A 15,741-nucleotide genomic window follows, 5' to 3' on the forward strand; every position below is an offset into this window, starting at 1 on the left:
GGCCACACACACACACACACACACACACAAATAAATAAAAATTAAAAAAAAAATAAATGATGTGGTATTTCCATTCAGTACTCGTATGCTGTTGAGTGTTTTCTTCTTGGATACTACTTTTCAGTTCTGTTAGTCCTCCTAGCTATTATATGTTTATGCATTTCGAATTTCAACAGGTATGTGTGAAATCTCTTTTCCTAGGAAGCTGTAAAATTATGTATCCATATAAAAACAAATATATGTAAATTATGGAATAAAAGATTTTCTTAGTAGAATGTGGTGGTCATACCTGTAGTCTCATCATTCTGGGAGGCCGAGGCAGGAGGATCACAAGTTTGAGCCCAGCTTGAGAAACTTCACAATTTAATGAGGCTCTGTGTCAACTCCCCCCCCCCCGCAAAAAAAGGGCAGCTGTGGGCCGTGCCCCTGGGTTCAAGCCCTAGCACCATGCATCTTTTCGTATTAGAAATTTAGAAAGTAAGTCTCTGAATGTCTGAGGGCACAACATATTCATGATAGAATTCCTGCACTTTTCGTGCCTCCTTTCCCTTTGAGAATGCCTGACGTTCTTTTAAATGTTATTTTATTATTTTATTTTTTGGCAGAACGTGGGATTGAACTCAGACCCTTGCGCTTGCCAGGGAAGCGCTTATTCCACTGAGCCATCTCCCCGGCCCCTGTAATTTTATTTTTTTAAGATGGGAATTACCATGGTGTTGCCCAGACTGGCCTGCAACAGTGACCCCACCCCAGCCTCCCGAGGAGTTGGGATTGTAGAGTTGTGCCACTGTGCCCACCCTTGAAGATTTTCCTTATATTTAATTCAAAATATTTGGTTTATCATTTGTTATTGAGAAAATTTTTAATAATTTACAGATTTACATACCTTTATGATGATGTATCTAATAGTATATCTTATTTTTGTGGTTTTGAGGATCTAACCCAGGGGCACACATACTGGGCATGTGCTCTACCACCGAGCTATTCCTGCAGCTTGCCAAGAGACTTTCAGTGGCCAGGGGACTGAAGAATGACGACTTTTATCTTGAGAATATTCAGCGTGCTGAATTTTGCCAGAATAATTATAGGGTCATGCTTTAAATCCTCTTGATGACAGCTGGTTCCTCATTCTGAGTAGTTTGGTAGGTTTGGTGGCAGTGCCAGGCTGAGTTCTAGCCCCCTGGCTGAACCCCTGCAGCTAATTTGGGAGTCATAAGGTGGAATGAGAAAAAATATGCAGCCAGATCCCTGTAACCTACACCAAAAGTACTGAGGCGGTAGCTTCCTCACTGTTGGGGTGCAAGTATCCAAAGTGATATATTTTGTTAGGACTTATGTCTTATGCTGAATTTGGAATCAGGATTTTGATTATTGAGAGAAGTTTTAAAATTCTGGGTAAATATCTCAAAATTAATACAAAACTGCTACAATCTACCATTTATATTGCCACTATTTGTTTTTTTAAAAAAAGTGTTGGGTGTGTTTTTGATCATAAAAACAACAGTGACAGTTATTGATTTAAAGTGGACCATGGAGCTGTGGGGAGGGGTAGCTTGGTGGTAGGGTGCTTACCTAGGTGCAGTCCTGGCTTTAGTCCCAGCACACACACACACACACACACACACACACACACACACACACACAGTGAGGCAGGGTGCAGGTATTACTTTAGGTAACAAGCCTATATTCTGCCCCAAATATTGCAAAGTGTTACCATTTTATAGGTGAGACAGTGGTGGAGGTTAAGTGACTGGTTTAGTGCAGCGCAGCTGGGTATGTTGGGAGATAAACTCCCAAATTCAGTGCTCCCCTGATTCTATTTTAAAAGAGTAGACTCCCATAATGATAAGCATCAGATATATTTGGATGCAAAAATCTTCAATGTGAGAAAAAGGCCATTTATGAATTTAAGTGAAACATGTCTTTCACAACCTTGCCTTTCCATTTTGATGTGTTTTGCTTGGGGTTTAGGCTGTTGTGTCTGGGCCTTTAAAGACCCACTGAGGTTCTACCCCAAGGAAAGCAAGGGTGCTGGGGCCAGATGTTGGTGCTGTCACCTGGAAGTGAGCGCTGAGGGCCAGGAGGGGCAGCCCCTTCCCTGAAAGTGTCAGGTGGGAGCCCAGGAGATTGGGCACAGCCTCTACCGAACTCCTGCCCTCTATGTCTCCTGCCTCTTCCGACTGGTCTTCATGGAATTCCTGCCCACCAGCATAGGAATTCAGGAACAACCTTCTGCTTTTCAATTCTTCCACTGGCACCCACAGCATGCTGAGACTGCAATTAGTCCTAGACCTCAGGATAATAAATATTTCTGGCAAATATAACCTGCTAATGATAAATAATGATAGCTTTTATACCATACATGCATAATCTCATTTAACTCTCACAACAACTTGGTGACTTAGGAAGTATAGTTTATTGTTGGCTCTTACAAAGAAAGAAACTGAGGTTCCTTTCTGACCTCACATTCATCCTTTCTTGTCTGTGCCCCAGATCAAACCTCCATTGATCTTTTCTCAAATACTCTGGCCTCCCTTCTGTCTCCGCTGGTCCTTCATGCAGCATCTAGGGAGGTACTTCAAAGCCACTCTGATCGTGGCCTGTGAACCTTGCTCTTGCCTTGCTCTCTGCCATGTCACCTTGTTCAGTTGGGGACTCCCAGTGTGCTTGTCCTCTAAGTGTCTTTTTTTTGTTTTTGCGGAACCAGGGATTTGAACGCAGGCCCTTGCGCTTGCCAGGCAAGCACGTATTCTACTGAGCTATAAGTGACTTTCATCCTGTAGGTGAACTTCCTTTACAGCTCTTATCACACTGTATTGTTACATATTTGTTACTGTGAGCTTATTTTGCTAGACACTAAGCCCATAAGGGACATGGCTCTTTGCTTGGCCACTATATCCCCATTGCCTGGCACAGAGGAAGCAATAACTAAAGACTTGTCAAAAGAGAAATGAAGCATAGGAAATTAAACATCTCACCTAAAATGGTAATGGATACTACTTTGACTAGAATATAAACTGTACAAGGGCAGGGATTTGTTTTTTTTTTTTTTTTCATTGCTATCTGCTTGGTGTCCTGATCAGTGTCTGGCACAGAATAGTAGTAAATATTTGTTGGGTATCTGTTGTGCTTAGATATGATTCCAGGGATTTCTCAGCCAAATCCAGGACTTTTTCTTTCTATGTGCCAAATCTGTCTGAACATGGAGATTGGGAATTATCCCCTTTCCCTGTGTGGTAGAGAAATCTGAAAGTTGCTGCTGTGACTTAGTAAAGGTGGCCTTTCTTTCTTGTGTACCAATCTTAACATGCATCCAAATATCATCAGACAATACCTGCTCTACATCCCATGCACCCCTTTTTATAGTTACTGATATATCTGGGCTGCCTCTGTTTTGAATCCACTGAATAACATGTTGGATGATCATCAGAGCTATTCTTTTACCAACATTTACTTCATCATTTGCAGACTCAACTGCATTTCTCTAAAAAATGTACATGACACACTGGAAGTATTTTAATGATGTCAGAAACCATTTTACATTCAAGCCACCAGAAGCTCAGGTGTTACTTAATATTTGAATTTAGGTGATGGTAATTTTAAAAACTCATTCAATATCTCTGTCCTTGACATCCTCAGATTTGTTGAATCCCTATTTTTCCTCTCCAGTTGGTGGCAAAACCATGTCAGTCTTGGACAGGTTTGTGCTTTGTTTTGCCCTTTGCAGTTTTAAAGAACGTTGCATTTAGCACGACCAAGGATTGTTTATTTTGTATGGCTGTCACCCATAGCCCTGCAGTCAAGTGGCAGTTATGACCAGTAATGATTTTTGTAGTGACCAAGCAGTGTTTGACAGAAGCTACTACAGGATCTGCCCCTCTCTTAGAAAACAAGTTCTGTTTTTGGAGAGTAACTGTTAAGGGGCGAGAATGTGCCTCTTAGCCCAGTGTCAGACATCCATTTTGCCATAATTTTCTTCTCAGATAGAGCAAGATTTACTCTTTAAAAAAAAAAAAAGCTCAATCCACAGAATATTGTCCCTAATTCCTCCTGGACATTGCTTTAACCCCGCGATAGTATTAAGATCCGTGTGCGTAAGGTTTCTCTAGCTAAGCCTGGTCTTCACCCATGTGCTTGTTGGGTCACCAAGGAATGCAGGGCAGCATGTTCCATCTGAAGGCCTCAGAAGTAAACCCAGGCCAACTCTGAAAGTGGCAGAATTACTACCACATTCTTCTTCATTATCCATGAATATCTCTGTCTGAGTATTTTCTTCTCTTAACTTGTGGATACTCAGTATTTCATGTGCTTTGAATGGAACACATTGCCTTGAAATTTGTAGACCCAAAATTGTGCTTTCAAGACCTGCTTATATTTCAAAAGGAAGCACTTAGTTCACAAAGTCCAAAGACAGTGAGGTCAAAAAGCCAAGGCCAGGAGACCTTAGTCTATGCAAAGTGAGTGTGATCAAACCTCATAGGACAGAAGAGTTTGTGTCTCCCTGGGCTTATTTCAAATCTACAACTTTTTGGAAGCCTGATGCCATCCAGCATTCTGTTAAATAGGGAACCAAACCTGTGAGTTGTGTGTGAAAGCACGGCCGTGTCCAGGTCTTGGCCCGAACTGGAGTTAAGCCCAGTGGGAACCACATGCTTCCCTTTATATTCTCTGCTTTCCGATCCTGTCACCACACTAGGAACATTAGATAAAAACCCTCTGCAGTTTATTTTCTTTTTTGAACAAGTTACACTAGGGAAGGACTTTTAAGCTAAAAGAAGAAAAGCTCCCTCTTTGTTAGAAACAGCAGTGTGTAGTTTCAACTTGTCTTGGACTTCCTCAGAGATGTTTTAAGATCCGGTGTAAACTTGCTGTGGTTTGCCTTTGGGCATCAAACTGTTTAGCTTGGCTCTATTATATCTGTAATTGCTGTATTTTAATAATTGCCCAATATTCTTGTCAGCAATTTGCAGTCTATATTTTTTAATGGAACCATTTGCCTTTCTTTCCACAGGTTTGTTCAGACCTGGCTTAAGCCCCTGGGTTAATGCAGTGCAGCCCCTAGACCCTCAGCCCCTTCTGTGGGCAGGGGTGACACAAACTCATTAAACATTCCCACAAGCCTCATGCTGCCTATGGTTTACGTGCCTCATAAAAATACTCTAGGAAGCCATCTTCTCTGGAGATCTCCTTATAGGGATTTGCTTTACAATAAATTGCTCTTCACATTTGCTGAACTAGCATTTTCCTTTAAGCAGCCTTGTCCATATCAATTCATTCAGGTTCCCAGAAATTCCACTATCTTGCTTTGTCCAGGGCTTAGACAGGCGGAGTCTTTGCACTGTTTAACTATTTGTTGGATAGCCTTTATTGCTGGTGAGAGGTAGCCACACCTGCAACATACTAAGTGCTCCCTAAATATTTGTTGAATTGAACAACTTCTGTTGGTTGTGCTGGTCTCAGGGTTGTAGGGCTGCAAAATATACTTTGGAATGTTTCCGTAGAGCAGCTGTTAGGACTGTGGGAAGAATATTCAAGTTAAGCAGACCACCACCACCACCAAACTGTCATTCAAGGCTCTGGGTAGGAAAAGTTTAGAAAGGCCTTTTAGATAATCTACTGTCGTAATCAGGAGAGTCTCAGATGGGGCTGAGAAAGACTGAAACTTCCCTTGTCAAAATGTCAGCCAGTAGTTGAAATAAAAGCTTTTCCTTTTTTTATAATTCTTTGTTTTTTTTTTTTAGATTGATTCTCAATGTAATTTAATTTCATCACTGTGATAACCCTGTCATTATGACATTACAATGAATCTCTAATCAGAGCTATTCTGTTTGCTTACTGGTACTAAGGAATGTGTATTTGGAGTGTTATTGATTACTTTAGTACCACAGTATCGCTGGAGAGGTTACAGGTGCACTTTGATTTTATTCTCTGGCCCTGAAAACTCTATAAAACCAAAGACTTCGATCAGGTTTGGGGTTGTGGGCTCATAGGCCCCGCTGTTCCAGAGATTGAGACAGGAAGATTGCATGAGCCCAGGAGTTTGAAACCACTGGGGCAACATAATGAGTCCGGTCTCAAAAATGAAATTAAACAAAATACATCACAAAGCCAGAACTCCAAAACCTCCACAGTCTAAGGATTTCAATGTCACATATAAGCAAAAATATTTGCTGTAGAAATCTTTATTAGAGAATTACCAGCCCCACCCTCTCCCTAGTTTGGTTGAGAAGTATCTTGGCATGGCTTTCAAGACAAATTTCTTCTCTTATACTTTTAAGAAATTCTCCATTTAACTTTAACATGTATTTATGAAAAGAAGTTTCTGTACTATGTTTTCATTCTGAAATTTGTTTATTTTTATAGGAAATTTGAAAATTGCCAAGAGGGATTTTCAGGCCACTTCTAATTTTCAAAGATTGTCTGTGATCTGAGCTATTGGCTGTTGCAGAAAGAAAAATGACGTCCCCTTGTGTGACTGCTGTGTTTGCCCTGATGAGCGCTTGTTTAGCCACTGCAGGTAAGTTGCCTAATACAGCTTGCGTATTCATGACATTCTTTTCAATACATTTTCCTCTTTTTCTTTAGCTTAGAAGGATTAGACCATTTGATGTAAAACCCAAATACTTGCATTCTTAGGATAAATAAAATATTTGACTACTATACAGATATATGATATGTTTGCCTTCATTATATTTTAGTAGGCTTGTGCTAGGCATTCTAATGTCTGTGACACAGTGACACAATCTGTATTAAGGGAGGTAGAGAATGAATATGCTAATGATTAATCCTACTTAGTTTTATTGTATGCATGGATTATTCTTGCATTTTTACTCAAAAAAAAAAAAAAGAATTTCAAGAAAGTGTCTTTTTTTTTTCTTCTTTATTTCAGAGTAAATAGACCTATACAGAAGTGGCACTCAGAGGATGGGCTGCTTGGGAGCTGTTTAATTTTGTCTATTTAAGATACTTAATATATAACTTTTTTAAAAAGTAGAGAAAAGGTCTGGGTATGTAGCTGAGTGGTAGTCATTCCTAGCATGTGTAAGGCGCTAGGTTTAATTGTTAGCATCACACACACAGAAAAGCAAAAAACCAAGAAAGTAGTAAAAGGCTTTCTTGTGTTTCCTAGAGACCAAGGGACTCTGAGGTTGGAGCTGAGAGGTGGCAGTGGTCGGAGTGGTGTCTCTTAGGGAGAGAACCAGATCTCCCTTGCAGACATCTTGGTGTTCACGTTAGGATTACTTAATATACTTGAAGATTAATTTGCTCTATTTTGTTACAGTTTGCTTTGCGTCTATTCTGTAATGAGCTCTACAAAACTAATTTGTAGGATCCATTCTGGGAACTGGTGGGTCTGAACAAGAAATCATTAACCTAGCAAATGATTAGCCTCTTGGTTTTGGTTGTTAGCTGCACGTACAGGTGAAAGTAAAGTAGTTATCATTCGCTAGTGTTTCCTGTGGCAGCCACTGGGCTTAAAGCGAGTGAGGCTATTCTTATTTGTTGAGTTCACTTTATCCCAACTCTGAGTTAGGCAGTTATTTTTTCTGTTTTCTGGGGGATGAGAGGTGGAGAGATTAGGTAAGTCGTACAATGCTGTTGCTGGGAAGTGGAGGGCCAGAGTTGATGTCCAAATTCTAGGTCTGTGCTCTTAACCTGTGTGCTGCCCTGAAGAAACCACCTCAGCAAGAGGCTCCCAGGGGTGCAGATAAAGCCCGGCTCAGCTCGAGCTGGTGGAACTTAGCTTCTGAGACTGGAAAGCAGAACGCCCCTCGCATCATAGATACCTGGAAAGAAAGCTGCTCTATTTTTTTGAATGCCACTGTCTTAATCTGAATGGTCCATTCTCTGTTACTGTCTGTCAGCAGTTTCACTTTGTCTCATTTATTGAGGAGTTCTTTGCCATTTAGGCTGTGTATTAAAACTGATCTTAATTAAAATTTCATTGAAAAATAGTAGAGGGGGTAGAGAGAGAGAGAGGAAAAGGGAAACCACTCGATGGAAAACCTGCTGTGTGATCATGACACGTAAAATCACTCCTCGTGGGCTCAGACAAGGCTTTCTGTTTTGCTTCATGCCTGGGTCAGACCGAAAAACACTGACAAAGGTACCTTGTGGGAGTGTGGGGAGGTTGATGGCTCCCTGTGGCTCTGATTTGGGGGGTGGCTTACTGGGGATGGAGCCATGAGCTTTTATACTGAGACTTACCCCGTTATTTTCTATTTTGAGACAGGGTCTTGTTAAGTCACTAAGTTGAATAGTGACTGGGTTTGACTGGGGATCCTCCTACCTCAGCCGCCCAAAGTGCTGTGATTACAGATGTGTGCCACCACACAAGGTACTGATGCTTTTGGTACTGAATCATTTTCTTTGGTACCAGTAATTGAACTCAGGACTTTGCACTTACCAGGTAGGTGCTGTGCCACTGAGCTATATCTCTGGGCTAAATCAGTTTCCTTTTCTTTTTTAGTACAGGGTCTACACAGATTGGACTCATAGTGATCCTTCTGTTTTCAGCCTCCCAAGCACTGAGATTACAGGTGCGCACCACCACCCCCACTCTCAGTCTCAGTCTCAGCACAGCCAGGGGTGGTGCTGGTATGGCATGTGGTGCCGGGAATCAAACCTTGGTCCCTGCATCTGCCTAAGCAGGTGCTTTAGTCCATTGAGCTATCTGGCTGGCCCTCGGAATCAATGTTGCTTAAGAACCTCCTTCCTTTTTCAAGCCATTAGGAGAGTATTTTTATTTTTTTGTGGTACTAGCACTTAAACCCAGGGCTTTGCTCATGTTGGGCAGGTATTCTACCATTGAGCTGCACTGCCAGCCTGGGAAAATATATTTGCATTGCTTACACACTTGAAGCTTTGCAGAGGTGGAAGGGATGGTAGAACTGCAGATGTTATGAGAGCACAAGGCAACTGAGAAGTAGCACAGAGGTGGGGGGGTCTTTTAGTGTAGAAATGTGTTACTGCTTTGCAGAACCTAATGGGCCAAAAGGATGAAGAAAGAGGGAAACATGCCTTATGTGTGCTGATGCCCAGCACCTTTCTACTTAGGCGCGGTATACTTTACCAAATGCTTTCTGGGACATTTTGGATGAGTTGAACTTCAAGAAGTTAGTGATAATATTAATGATAACACTGATGATGATGATGATGATAATAATAATAAATGTTGAATGATTATAGGTGATTACTCTGGGCCTGGCTGCACCCAGAGTACTTCATGTGTATTATCTTCTCTCATCCTCCTGACTGCTATAACTAACTATTACAGACCCTTTGGTTATCCTTAGTTCACAGAGGAAGAAACTGAAGCATGGAAGTTGAGTAACTCCCTTGAAGGTCACATAGCTAATTAGTGATAGGTTTAACCATAAACCTACTTAGGCTAGGTCTGGAGATTAAGTCTTTAAACTTCTGTGCTCTGAGTTATTATTGATCTGAAGGTGTTTTGAAAGAATGAGCTTGTATTTGCCTTGAGCCATCAAGCCATTTTGCGATATAAATGACTTATTCTCGGAGTCCCTGTTAGTGCAAGCCCAGGACTAGTCCCTTGGTGATATACAGAGAGGTGTAAGATTCCCCCTTCTTTTCAGTTAGTCATATTTCACCTAGTTTTAAGTTTCATTTTTTTTTATTAATTTTATTGAGAAACAAATAGCAGTGAGACAGTTTCAAAATAGGCTAGTAAGACAGTCACAACAATTAATGCATTGCACACTGTTGGCTCTGCAGTAGTCTACAAACTTTGGTACAGGATTTCAGGGTAAATCCTGAGAGGATTTGCCTGACCTTATCAGATTCAGAAGTTACATTTCTTGTTATATAGTCTTGCTTTATCTTGGTCTTAACCATCCAGCAGAAAAGTATAAAAATGAGGTATAAAAAGTAAAGCTATATTAATATGCTGAGCTATAAAAGGTTTAAGTCAACAATTTCTGACATTGCCAGTCCTGTGGATAACCCATCACTATTATGGACTACTGGACTGTATTGGATTATTTTGCTGAATTCAGGCACCTACAATATTTAAATGGTAATGGAGTACCCATCTCTGACAAAACTAAACATAAAAAGGGGATATAAATGAAGGACCATTTTGTATCTGTATATATAAAATAGGATGGATATATAAAGAAAGATTTGTACTAATAGTGTTTGGACAGGATATCATGTCTGCGTCTTCACCTAGTTTTATAAAACATAATTATAGCAAAAGCCCCGAAAGAGCTGGGAGGAGTTCAGGAGTGGAAGCTCTTGAGGGCTTGGGCACCAGAGAAGGCCTCGTGGATGCTCAGCCTCAAGCTCTGTCCTGACAGTTGGGTAGAAGCTGGGTAGAGGAAGACCAGGCTGGCCAGATGGGAGAACTGGGCTGTATGCGGTATGTGGCGCTTAGATTATAGACTTTTTTTTTTTTTAAGTGAATGACCTGGAGAATGATGCCCACATCATTCTTGGAAGGCAGGGACCTTAAATATCAGAAGAAGGCCTGCAAATTTCATTCTGGTTTGGCCTGTCTCCTTCCATCCTCTGAGGTAGATGCATGCACTGTCAATCTTAGAATTCAGACTGAGGCTAATGCCCCATCAGCTTCAAACAGGACAGTGCCAGGAACGCAGGCTTGCTCTCTGCTGGCTCACTTATTTTGTGTTAATAGAACAGCACTTTCTTTTCCTTTCTTTAATAATACCAGAGTGGGTATTATTATGAGCATCGTTATCATCACCATTGTATAAACAAGGAAGCTAAGGCTCCATTTGGTTAATGATTTGTGCAAAATCCTGCTGCTGGTATGTGGCAGAGCTGGGACTTAGCCCGGGTGGCTGGCCCGCGAGTCCAGCTGCTTGCCTTCTAGTAAGTCTCCTGCAGTGAGGACTCTTGTCAGTGGAACGAGTGAACCCCTGCCTTTGATCAAGGGCCAGGTGAGTCGGCACCAGTGTGGTATCCTGGAATCTGATGAGACCCTTTGGCTGTAGAAGAGCTGGACATGGGTCATCTGAGCAGAAGAACCCTCGAGTAATGGGCCTTCTTTATTGTATTCTGGCTTCAGAGCAATGACTTTGAAGCTGTAAATAAGAGGAAAAGCATAGAGCTCTTGGAAGCAGAAGGGGTAAAGGGGGTAAAAGATCTCATGTATGTGTGGGGCTGGGGCAGGGCAAGCGCAGGCAAGGTTGGACTGGTAGGTGCCCACTTGTTCCAGCCCATGGATTCGGCTAGTCTGTCTGTGGATGGATGCCTGCTGCCTTTTTCTCTCTCCTCTCCCTTCCTCTGTCCTTCCCTTCCCTCTTGATGAAGGGTGAAGGTGGCAGTGGACACTTCACAGCACGTGCTTAGCAGTTGTTTTGACAAAACGTAACATCTTTTTTTTGAGACAGGATCTTGCTACATAGACTAGAATGACTTTGAACTCACAGCGATCAAAGTGCTGGCATTACAGGCACGTGTCGCCGTGTCCATATCGCTGTGCCTGGCTTTCCTCCCCTCCTTTGTTCCTTGGTTATTGTTTAGCATTCCGGGCAGGGAGGTTGTGCTTTTGGTAAACGTGCTGTGTAAGAACCATACTGCCTCCTGAGTAACTATTGCTTTAAGTTACTCATTGGCATCTTATCTTAGATCCTATAATCTAATGGAAAAGTGAGAAGTTTGAAAAATAAATGCCTGCTATGGCAGGTATAAGTTTTTACTAAACTCACTAAGTTTTCACTTTAAAAACAGTTCTACACATCTTTAAAAAATATTAACTGCTGCTGCTGCTGAAGCTTGCCAGGGTTAGGTAGGGCTGTTTCCAAAAGCTGAAATAATGAGAAAAAGAGGCATGCGTGGAGCACTCAGGAAGTTGGTTTGCTTGGAAGGGGTGGACTGGGCGGCACCCAATGGCCCCTGTGGCCAGGCAAGCAAGGTCTGCCGAGGTGAGCTCTGCAGAGATGTTCTTGGCACCTTTGCCCGGGGCCGAGATGGGATGCCTGGCTCCCTTGTCTCACTGTCCTGATCCTGGGCCCAGACGCATCCTTTGGGAGCTTGCCTGCAGCCTACACGTGTGTTCCTGCTGAGCAGATACACTTCTTTTCCTCTCCGTAGGATCTACCTGGAACTCAGGTACAGTCCATGGGAAGGGAGATGATTTCAGCCTGAGCCTTCATCCTGCTAAGAAAGCTCCAGAGGCTTTGTGTCCTGGCGGCCTGAGAGTCTAAACTAACTACGACTAGTGCTGCTAAACTCACTAAGTTTTGTAGTAGTGATAGTGTTGAGAAAGTTGTATACCTCATATTTCATCTCTAGGGTAAGCAGATATTATTTTCTTCATTTCCAGAAGGAGAATAACAAGGCTTAGAGTAAGTAAGTGATTTAAGGAGAGTTGAGAAAGTGATTTCAACTCTGGGTGAAACCAGAGCTGAAACACACTTCTGCAGATGCAGGCGGGTGGCATCTACAGGCCTTCCGCTGGTTGCTGTACTGCATCTCTTAGCCAGGGGTGGCAAGCCGGTGGCAAGCATGTCATTGTGTTTTCTGTTAAGAGAAAAGATGTTAATATAACAGTTGTTTTCTAAACTAAAACCTCAGTACTTAGGTTTAATTGCAGTGTTGGCGCTTCATGGTGAGTGAGTTTTGGGTTGCGGTTTGGGTACTCGATCACCGCAAGCTCACCGTCACTGCCCTGGCCTCTTCCCCCCTCAGCTCCTCTTGAGTGCAGCCAGCCACTGTCCTGGGCATGTGACATGGGTTGGTTCATTTGATCCTTACAGAAAGTTCGAGATTGGTATTCACCATTGTCACCGTTTCGTTAGCATTACTGTTGTCACCGTGGCTAGCGTTGTTATCGCACCCATACTACAGAGGGAGCGGCGAGGGCTCAGGGAACTCAAGTGTGATGTATAATGAGAAACAAACGAGCAATCAAGTGGATGTAGGTGAGCCATTCAGAGGAAGGGGCAGAGAGGCAGCGACTCCAGAGTTTACGCTGTTTCTGTTATGCTGCCCCAAAGGACTGGCACTATTTGCTTTTTATAAAATAAACATTTAATCAATTTCAAAAATTTATGTCTAATTAACAAGTAAACATTGTATATTGATATTGTATGACATGCTCTTATATGTAGATATGTTTGTTAACATTGTGAAATGGCCGCATCAGCTATTATCATATGTGTTATTGCCTACTTACAGTTTTTTTGGGGTATGGTGAGAACACTATTATCTTAGCCATTTCCGTGCATATGGTACATCGTTTTTGACTGTAGCCTGCGATGGAGCTCTTAAACATACTCTTCCTAACTGACATGTTTCATCCTTTGACCGATTTCTTCTAACCTCACCTCAGATAGCTACCATTTTACTATATCTGTGAATTTGGCCTTTTTAGATTGTGTGTATGAGTGAGACCGGGCAGTATTCGTCTCTCTGTGCCCGGCGTATTTCCCTTAGCCTAAGGTGCTCCAGGTTTGTCCATGTGGCACCACTCACAGGATGCCTTTCTTTTTCAAGGGTGAGTAGCATCACGGCTGAATAGTAATCAGCCGTGGGCACGGGTCACATTCTCTTTACCCATTTGTTCCACACTTGAGTTCATGGCCTGAGCATGGCAGAGGTGGTTCTGCCAGGGCTTTCTCCTCTCTGCCAGCTGAATGATCAAAGGCTGCAACTCCTAAGGGCAGGAAGGTGGTGGGGTGGGGGCAAGGAGCTGCCCCTGGGGAATGCAAAGGATCTGGCTGATGGGGCTGGGGACTGAGGGCTGGGTGGTGTGGCTCAGTGTACGGCGCATGTGTGGCATTTTAGGGCATGGGTTCAATCTCCAGCACCCCTGCCCTACACTGAAGATGAATAGTCTTGACTGTTCAGAGCAAGAGGCCTGAAGACAAGAGGCCTTATCTGGCCAAACATTTGGTCTTTGGCCCCGGCTAGTTGATTTAGTCTTTGACTATCATCTTTAATTATTACTTTTGTGTTTAATTCTGCTTTTGGACACTTAGGAAAAGACTATTGTCAGTTGTGATGCCAGGAATCACCAGAGTTCTGAATTTTTATTTATTTTAAAGAGCAAATAATTGTTTTTAGGGGATCCAGGGTCACTTGAGTGGCCTCTTTGGGGACACCATGTGTGCCCCAGTGTGGTGAGACCTCCCCTTCCTCCACTTTCCTTTTAGTTTTTGCATAGAAACATCACACACACACACACACATGGTCACAGTTAGTGACAGTCAGAAGATGAGCTCATTTCTCCAAGACTCCTTTGCCCTACCTAGGACCCAGGAGTTTTTATCTGGGTGAAATGTGGTGTCTATTAAATGTGAGGTCTTGGGGCTGGGGAGATGGCTCAGTGGAATAAGCGCTTCCCTGGCAAGCGCAAGGACCTGAGTTCAATCCCCAGTTCTGCAAAAAAAAAAAAAGTAAATGTGAGGTCTTTTCCCTTTTCATTTGCAAAAAGAGATTACCAATAGCTAGTTGGGTAACTGGATGTACAGATAGTGCAAGAAAGATGGTTGTCAAGAAAGTAAGATGATCCATAGGTTTGACATCAGGCAGGGCGGCGGAGTCCTGGTTTTCTGCCCTTTGCATCCTTATTGTGCTGAGTAGTTACAGTTGTGTTCTGTGGATTTCGGATTTATTTGGATTGTTTTAGGATACTAGCGATGGTCTGTTTTGTAAATAGTGATCAACATTTTTTCTAGAACGTGGCTATCTGTGTGCCTGTACAGCTGTCTAATTGTTACGAGCTTGTAGCCTGACAGTCGTGTACACAGGAAATTAGCCTTTCTCAATTTGTTTGCTTTGATAACTAATCCTTGCTACTCCAAGGGCACCTGGAATCACCAGCAGAGCTGCAAACCCTGAGTGTGTTGGTTTTGGAAGCAGCGTCAGAGGGGGGAATGACCCAGTGGTGTCTCCACATGCGACCTTCCCTCGGTGCGGGCCCTGCTTGGGTGCCTCACGGAGGGCTTGTCCTTTCTGACTGCCTGGCCCACCCCACCCCACAGCCATGTGAGCTGCTGACTTCTGTTTTCTTTAAGCTGTTCACTGCCAAAATGGCCACACACACAAAGACCCTGAAGTCCAGTCTAATCGTATTTCTGATTTCTGAATGGGTTTTATAAATCAGATGGACTTCTAGAAGACTTAAAAATGCACTTACAAGAGAAATACTGCCTGTTTTCTGTCATGTAGAGTCTAAAAAAAGATGGCGTGAAAGTAGAAGGGAATCTCCTAGAGAAGACAGGAGTAAAGGAGAGGGAGGAAGGAAAGGGAGTAAGATTAGGGGGGAAGAAATGATACACAGTTTGTGTGAGTATGAAATCCATTGTTCTTTATAACTAATGTGCACTAATAAAAACTCTGAAAAAAATTGCGCTTGCTCTTAGAATGTTCCTTCCAGGAAACACGCAGCAGGTGCTCTGGGGACCGAAGCGCAGCCATTCTCCCGCGCTCCTGCCAGCATTTAGAAATCTTAAAACAAAACAAAACCCAGAGTGGTATGTGGAAAATCTTACAACCTTCAAAGGAAAATGTTGATTAAAAAAAAAAATTAAAATTATTCTCTCTGTCGGCAGTGAGAGGGCCCATATATGGCAAAAGGAAAAAGTCTCAATAGAACTTTGTGTTGTTTCCCTTTGTCCTCACATGCCTGAATAACTGCTGTAGGCCAGCAGAGCAAGCAGAGCCATGAAGAATGAGACCGGCTGGCTGACCCTCCCTCCCTCCCTCCCTTCCTTCCTTCCTCCCTCCCTCCCTCCTTCCCTCCCTCAC

The 15,741-nt window shown here is 42.8% G+C and overlaps 1 protein-coding gene across 3 annotated transcripts in view; it reads left to right on the top strand.

Annotated features, from left to right (window-relative positions):
- Tgfbr3 (transforming growth factor beta receptor 3) overlaps window positions 1-15,741 on the top strand; it is a 196,778-nt gene that overhangs the window by 13,379 nt on the left and 167,658 nt on the right. For all 3 annotated transcript variants that reach the window (XM_023720259.1, XM_023720261.1, XM_023720260.1), the window contains exon 2: window positions 6,364-6,517. In XM_023720259.1, the coding sequence (XP_023576027.1) occupies window positions 6,457-6,517 (61 nt within the window). In that variant the 5' untranslated portion in view covers window positions 6,364-6,456. The remainder of the gene's footprint in view (window positions 1-6,363; window positions 6,518-15,741) is intronic.

Source organism: Octodon degus, unplaced genomic scaffold (assembly GCF_000260255.1).
Source record: "Octodon degus isolate 3935 unplaced genomic scaffold, OctDeg1.0 scaffold00074, whole genome shotgun sequence".
In the NCBI taxonomy this organism is placed as follows: Eukaryota; Metazoa; Chordata; class Mammalia; order Rodentia; family Octodontidae; genus Octodon; species Octodon degus.